Below are 7,548 nucleotides of genomic sequence, written 5' to 3'. Positions count from 1 at the left end.
AGCGGGGCGCATGGCGCCGTGCGCACGGCGCGGGGGCTGCGAACAAAGGGCCCCCGGCGGCGCAGGGGGCACCGCGGCGCTCGGACCCCGGCCCTGGCCCAGCCCCGGCCCGGCCCCCTCCCTGGGCGCGGCGCCCCCGCGGAGCCGAAAAATGTGGGGCGCCCTGCTCGGCCCGCTGCTGTGGCTCCGGCTTCTGCTGCTGTCGCCGCGGGACGGAGTGTGCGCCGCGCCCCAGGCCCCGTGAGTTGCCCCGCGCGACTGAGGAGGCTGGCTGTCTTCTCGGGGAGGGGGGTCCCGGGGACTGGCTCAGAGAGGTGCAGCGACCTGTCCAAGGCTACACAGCCTCCGCACTGGGAGGGACCTTGTCCCTTGACTTCCAGGGGTCGGGCTGGGAAGGGGTCCCCCTGAGCCTTCTTGAGGGGGCCACATCCAAGTACAGGGAGTCCCCAGAGCTAGGGCTGCGAGGCCAGCGCCTCCTCCCCAGCTCGCCCCCTTGGCGTGACGGGGGCTGTCGTCTTGGGTGGCGATTTCAAGTTGCCCGTGGCATGAAGGTAAGAGGTGCGTGTCTTGGCTGGGAAATAGGAGAGACCTACCGTTCCGTTTTCCTTGGGAGGGCGTGGTGGTGGGGAGGAAGTGTTTGTTTTGCTTCCACATTTTTCTTGAAGTTTGCCTACAGAGCTTCTGGTGAGTTGACACAGTGAGGAGGTGAATTAACTAGCTGCTAAGGAGAATCCCCCATGAGCTGGCGTCCTCGGGAGTATTTCCAGACCTGCAAGGCCGTGGGTTCCGGGGGGCTGCCTGGAGCTGCCCAAGTTCAGCCGTTTAGGCGGGCCTCGGTCTTCATGAGGTGGCTTGTTCAAGCAGTGCTTGTTTAGTCCAGAAAATAGGACAATAGTGGGGCTGGGGGGTGGTGTCTCTTCCAGCCACAGCTCCTTTGGGATCACAGTTTGAGAAGTAAGACACCATACTGTGTCGGTGCCCCTGGACCCTCTGAAATTGGAATCCAGCAAATTTTTGTCCTGATCTTTCAAACCGGGCATCCCTTAAACACAGAGGTTTTCAGCCAGGTTGGGTGGGGCGGGGTGGGGGGGGGGAGGGGTTTGTTTCCCTGGTGGTCGTTTGGCAATCCCAGGGGCATTTTTGCTTGGCGTCTAGGGGAGGCAATGCTTCTGGAATCTACTGAGTGGAGGCCAGGGATGCTGCTCAACATTTTGCCACACCCGGGTCCTCCGCCACCACAAAGCTTGACCTGGCCCGAAATTAGAGACCCTGCCTTCTAAGGGCCAAGTTCAGAGTCTCCGAGTTGCAGAGTTTCAAGCAGTTCTCGGGAGTGTGGGCCTCTGACTAAAGTCATCCTGGGATATTACCTTCTGTCGAGGGAAATGTAGTCCCTGTGCTGGAGACACGGGCTAGGAAATGAACTTGCAGAATTACTGACCCAGGGTTCTAGATTCGTCGGCCTCTAGGCCAGAGCTGTGGGATCCTGTTTTGGGAACAGCCCTGGATACCCGCTTCTGAGATCTGTGTGATTTTTGCATGAGGGATCCCTGACCCCAGAAAGCAACGTGGGTTTGCACCCTGTAGTAAGACCAGTGCTGTCTGCTGTTTACCATACACTGCCTTTCCCAGGCTGGGACCTTCTGAGACCAAAGGATGAGAAGCCAGTTGTCGGTCCACGTGCCCAGGGCATGCATCAGGTCAGCAGTGCTTGGGTAGCAAGCATCCCAACAGCTGCAACTCCTGAACCTCAGGGAGAGTTCATGTGGTTTCTTCGGGCTCTCTGGGGTCTCTGGGTGAGAAATCTACCTCAGCTCTGGACAAAGGCTTTACGAGGTGACCGAGGAAAATGAACACGGGGGTTGTATATTCCCCAGATGCTCGTCCACACTCTGCATGGGCTATGTGGGAAGCCCTAGAGGTCAGCTGGGAGCTGGGAGATGGAAAGAGTATTCCTTTTATTTTTTTTTAAGTTTATTTATTTATTTTGAGAGAGAGAGAGAGAGAGAGGAAGCGCAAGTGGGGGGAGGACAGAGAGAGAAGGAGAGAGAGAGAATCCCAAGCAGGCTCCGCACTATCAGCCAGGAGCCCAACGCAGGGGGCTTGAACTCACGAACTGCCAGATCATGATCCCAGCCGAAGTCGGATGCTTGACTGGCTGAGCCATCCCAGGCGCCCCAAGAGTATTCCTAAAGGAGACGGGGTTCCCATGCTGCTGCACCACAGGACACATGGGAAGCCAGAGTCATTGCATGCCTGGGTCCGTGGTGGAATTAGATAATACACAGCGTGTACCTAGCGCGACGATGCACTCCAGGAAGCATAGTTATGTACTATGGGTCCCAGGGTCACCGTCCGCTATGTGAACTGCTGAGAGGAGACGTTGCACAGGGGAGCTCGGGGTCTTTACCGGTTCCAGTCATCGCTGGATCTGGGCTGTGTACCTACCAAACTGGGGTCTTTGCAGATTCCCATCAGTGCTGGAGTTACACGGTACGTGGTTTGTACATGGTATGTCCCGAGGTCCTTGTGGGCCCCGAACAGTCCTGAAGTAGGACAGTGCATGTAGGAACCCGGGATTCGTGAACTCTGGCCACTGTTCAAGCTGGACGGAGCGCGGTGGGCTCCCAGGGTCGGTGCTGTGGCCAGACGGTACTCAACAGGAGCCCACCGCGTCTTTTGAAATGCTCTGTCATGAAGTTTTTTTTTTTTTTTTAAACATTTTATTTTATTTTTTTCAACATTTATTTATTTTTGGGACAGAGAGAGACAGAGCATGAACGGGCGAGGGGCAGAGAGAGAGGGAGACACAGAATCGGAAACAGGCTCCAGGCTCTGAGCCATCAGCCCAGAGCCCGACGCGGGGCTCGAACTCACGGAGTGCGAGATCGTGACCTGGCTGAAGTCGGACGCTCAACCGACTGCGCCACCCAGGCGCCCCGTCATGAAGTTTTAACGAAGTCCGCTTCGTCCACAATTTTTTCCACAGATTGAGCTTTTAGTGTCGTAGTCACAAAACATCTGCCTAACCCGAGCGCACCAAAGCCTTCCTCCTATGTTTCTTTCCGGTGTTTTTAGAGTTTTACCTTTAGATCTCTGACCCGGTTTGAGTTCACCTGAGTGTATGATGTTCGGTAAGGGTCTAAATTCGTGTCTTTGTCGTGTGAACGTGGGGTTGTCCCAGAGAGGATCTTGAGAAACGAAAATCTCTCCTAATCTCATTGCCTGACCTCGTGTTTTGCCTTTTGCCTGTTTCCTTCTGGTGCCTGTAGTTCTGCACCTTTGGGTTTCTGCCTTTGCTGTCTAGGCTCTTGGCGTTTACTGTTGCATCGTGAGAAGTTTTCGTGGTTAGGTGAACAAGACTTCTTGATTATCCATGGAAGGTTCTAGAATAACAGAGGCAGGAACTCAGGTGAGGAGGATCTGTACCTCAGGTCGGGTGCCCTAAGGGCGTCCCAAGGCTCTCCCCTGTCTGAATGCGATCTGCTGCATGTTCCTTCTCCTTTTGGAGCGACTGCTTTCCCATCTGGAAAGTGAGATGATGCTACTTATTCTCCAGGAGTATCTTCACCGTTAGTTAAGCTGAGGATTTTCAGAAAGAGAGGGCCGTTTTGGTTCCACTGTTCACAGAGCATTTCCTGTTTCAGGCCATTTAGTCGATTTTCAGGGTTTTGTTCTTTAAATGCTGCAGGAAGCTCCTTGCTTCTTGCCACTGGGCGCTGGAGTCTGGCTGCCTCGGTTTGAAACCTGGGTTGGGCACGTGACTTGGCTTTCTCCAGGGCTTAATTTCTGACTCTGTAAATGGATGGTTTGAGCACATCTCCCAGGGCGGCTGTGAGGATGAAGTGGGATCCTGTCAGTTCCTCGGGGGAGTATTTCGCCGTGTTGGTGCGGCAGGAGCAAAGGTCCTGGGGCAGAATGAGCTGACTAAAAAGGCCCGAGGCCAGAGTGCAGACACTGAAGGAGGGGCGTGGCGCTGGGTAGATACAGAGAGGCCAGATTCTTACCTAATCCGGGGGCTTCAGAGATGAATAAGCCAGCCCCTGGTCTCCAGGAGCTCACAGGTTGGTGGGGGACACAGATGACATAAAATGACAGTGTCATCGTGGTGTGGGCAGGCATGGGTAGAAGACCACCCAGGGAGCACCCTGATGCAGCCAGAGGGGCAAGGAGGCCGGAAGTGGGTCAGTTTCACTCAGGTTCTCCTCTCCTACAGGGGCTATTTGATTGCTGCACCCTCTGTCTTCCGCTCGGGAGTGGAGGAAGTCATCAGTGTGACCATCTTTAACTCCCCAAGGGATGTCATGGTCCAGGCTCAGCTGGTGGCCCAGGGCGAGGCGGTGGCACGGAGCCAGGGAGCCATCCTGGGTAGGTCCCTGGGGTGCTTCCTTCGTCTCTCTTTGCAAAGCGGCCTTTACTGCCTGGCCAGGGCTCAGGCCGTGCGGGCACTGCTCCGCTTCTCTCCGACCCCACCTCCCAGCGGGGGAGGGAGAGCGGGTTGCCTTTTCCCCATTTTCCATCAGAGTCCGTTGTTCCTCGGCAGCCCAGGTTCTGTGGGTGCCGATCCGGACGGAGTCGGGAACCCTTCTGTGTCAGCTTTGGCTAGAGGGGGGGCCCGGACCCAGAGGGAATCGCAGGACCATTTCAGACCTTTTGTTGAGCTTCTAGCACCCCTGTGGTGTTAGGCCCAGACCTGGGCTTACAGCCAGACTATCACTGAGTTGAGCTCAGGCCCCCAGCCGGCCTCTCCCCTGCTGCCCTGGGTGAACCTCAGATAACAACAGTGCTGGCCTCCTGGACAGAGCTGGTGAGAGCCGGGACCTGTCCAGCAGGACAGACAATTCGTTCTTCATGCAGAGTGTGATTTGGCCACAGGAGATGCAGAGGCGATGTCCGGGCTCTCAGGCCCGCAAGGCAGTACCTGTCCCCCAGGGAGACGAGGGAGAGGCTGACCTGGAGTGGAAACCGGGAGAGGGCTCGGGCAGGTGGGAGCACAGCAGTCCTGTGGGCCAGTCCCCAAACCCAGATCAGGTTGGCTTCAACAACAGTGTTTATGGGCTGTCACAACTAGAAGAAAAGGCCACTGGCATCACTGGCTGTCTCCCAGGCCCACTTCTGGACGGGCCTGTGTCTCCCCAAAGTTGAGAGAGTAAGCGGTTCTCGAGACCTCTGAGAAATGTCCCATCATTCCCTCTGATTGTTCTATCTTGGGTCATGTGCTCAATCCTGACCCAACCCCTTGGACTGGGGAAGCCAATGCTGATTGGCCCATTTTGGGTCATGTGTTCAACTCTGACCCAATCACTGTGGCTGAGGGAAGACCTATGTAGATTTGCACCTAGCCCCGAGAGAGATGGGCAGAGCCCCACCAAGCCTCATGAATTGGGAGCTGGGGAGGTGGCGCCCCCAAGGAAATCAGGGTTCTGCTAGTGGAAAATGGGGAATGAGTTTTGGGAGGCCAAAACAGTAGATGCTAAATCAAGTCTTAGAGGCTAGAAAGCCCAGAGAGTGTCAGAATGGTAAATGATTCTGTTTGGGTAAAGAGAGAAGTGATGGGAAAATAGATCTACTGGAGTGAGGTCCACTGGGGACCTCAGTCTCCTCTTCTTTCTCTCCACCCTTCTCCTTGTTCCACCCCCCTGGAGTTTTCCCTTTGCTCTCTTCAAGCTTACCTTGGGTAGGGGCCAAGGGTGAAGTGAATTGAATACAGGCTGGCCAACTTTCCCCTGAATAACTCAGCCTTGTCCATCCCCTCTAGCCTTCAGCTTTCACCACCTAGGAGGAAACATCTCATTTTTCCCAATCCCAGCCCAGGCCAGACCAGCATGACCCAGTGTGTGTGTTTGTCTACAGAAAATCCCTCTGGGTAGAGAAGGCTCCTAGTTGTAAGGCTGCAGCTCAGGGAGGCAGGAAAACACAGCTCCCAATTTAACTGTTGTCATTTAATTTTTATTTTTGTAGATAAAGGAACAATCAAACTCAAGGTAAGCTATGAATTTTTAAAATCATAAATCCTACCTTGGAAATAATTGATTTGAAATGGAACGAGAGAAGTTGCATGTGTGGTGAGAAAAATGAAGAAAAAAATGAGAAAAGGAGGAAACTCACCTGTAATCCCATCCCCTATACTTTTCCCTTTTGTGTTTCCCATAAATCTTCATCCACAAAAAGACATTTCTAGGGATGCCTGGGTGGCTCAGTTGGTTGAGTCTGACTCTTTTTTTTTTAATGTTTATTCTTGAGAGAGAGAGTACACGTGAATGCGTGCATGCTAGGTGGGGAGGGGCAGAGAGAGGGGGACAGAGGATCTGAAGCGGGCTCTGCACTGACAGAAGTCAGCTCGATGTGGGGCTCAAACTCATGAACAGAGAGATCATGACCTGAGCTGAAGTCGGATGCTCAACCGACTGAGCCACCAGGCGCGCCAAGTGTCGGACTCTTTATTTTCTCTGTCTCCCTCTGTCTCTGCCCCTCCCTCCCCTGCTCACGCTCGCTCTCTTTCTCAAAGCAAATAAATAAACTTAAAACAAAAAGGTATTTCTTTCATCGTTGCAATTAAAGGGTAGACACCCTGTCGCTTCCTGATCTTTTCTCTTAACACACTGCATAAACATACGTCCATGTGTTCAAGTCTCTATAATTGTAATTTGCCCTTTATTGTAAACAGCATCCTACCGGATCTTTTTTTATGTACTAATTTACTAACCCTCTCCACCTTGTACGTGGTTAGATTTTTTTTAAAAGGTTGTTTTCAGGGTTTTGGTAATGTAATCTGAAAGTTGCAAGCGTCTTTGTGCACAAAGATCTATTAGCATTCAAAATTTTTTTTAATGTTTATTTATTTTTGAGAGACAGAGAGAGAGGGACAGAGCACAAGCGGGTAGGGGCAGAGAGAGAGGGAGAGACAGAATCCGAAGCAGGCTTCAGGCTCCGAGCTGCCAGCACAGAGCCCGACGCGGGGCTCGAACCCACGAACCATGAGATCATGACCTGAGCCGAAGTCGGATGCTTAACCGACTGAGCCACCCAGGCGCCCCCCCCCTTTTTTTTTAATTTTGTTTTTAATATTTATTTATATTTGAGACAGAGAATGGAGACCTTTTTGCTTGTCACAATTGGGGAGGGCACCTAGTGGGAGCTCCGAACCCCCCAAGTGCCCAGGACCGCCTTCACGACCAAGAAAGAGTCAGCCCCAGATGTCGATAGTTGGGAAACCCTCGATAAGTCCTCTTGAACTACAGGTCGGCTTTCTTGTGAATCAGAAAGCAGGGCTGCCCTGGACAGGGGTTAAGAGTACACACTGTCCCTGGCCACTGCACATCAGAAGGCACTCTTCACAGGACTGGTGCTGTGAATTTGTAGAAGAGACCATGAAGGGCTGTATCATTCTAGGACAGGGGACCAGGGGATCTGCAGACTAGAGACGCCCAAAAAAGGTCTTGGGCTCCTCAGCTCTTAGACTGGCTCCTGCTGAGTGATTCTCAACTTGTGTGTGGGGAGCTTCTGGCTCCACTGGCAGTGGCCGGAGACATTTCTGGCTGTCATGTCACC

General features: G+C 53.5%; 1 protein-coding gene across 5 annotated transcripts in view; it reads left to right on the top strand.

Annotated features, from left to right (window-relative positions):
• The first annotated feature begins 20 nt into the window (after nucleotides 1-20).
• CPAMD8 (C3 and PZP like alpha-2-macroglobulin domain containing 8) overlaps nucleotides 21-7,548 on the top strand; it is an 82,784-nt gene continuing 75,256 nt past the window's right edge. For 2 of the 5 annotated variants that reach the window (XR_005781440.1, XR_005781438.1), the window contains exons 1-3: nucleotides 21-240; nucleotides 4,214-4,365; nucleotides 5,959-5,981. Coding sequence is in view for 1 of the 5 variants with exons in the window: in XM_040444838.1 (XP_040300772.1) it covers nucleotides 152-240; nucleotides 4,214-4,365; nucleotides 5,959-5,981 (264 nt within the window). In the remaining 4 variants the exon portion in view is untranslated. The remainder of the gene's footprint in view (nucleotides 241-4,213; nucleotides 4,366-5,958; nucleotides 5,982-7,548) is intronic. The other 3 variants (XR_005781439.1, XM_040444838.1, XR_005781437.1) reach the window with 2 other exon arrangements.

This window comes from Herpailurus yagouaroundi, unplaced genomic scaffold (assembly GCF_014898765.1).
Source record: "Herpailurus yagouaroundi ecotype Mexico unplaced genomic scaffold, PumYag 193, whole genome shotgun sequence".
Classification (NCBI taxonomy): Eukaryota; Metazoa; Chordata; class Mammalia; order Carnivora; family Felidae; genus Herpailurus; species Herpailurus yagouaroundi.
Note: the sequence above shows the minus strand (reverse complement) of the source record. Positions and strands in the feature narration are given on the sequence as shown.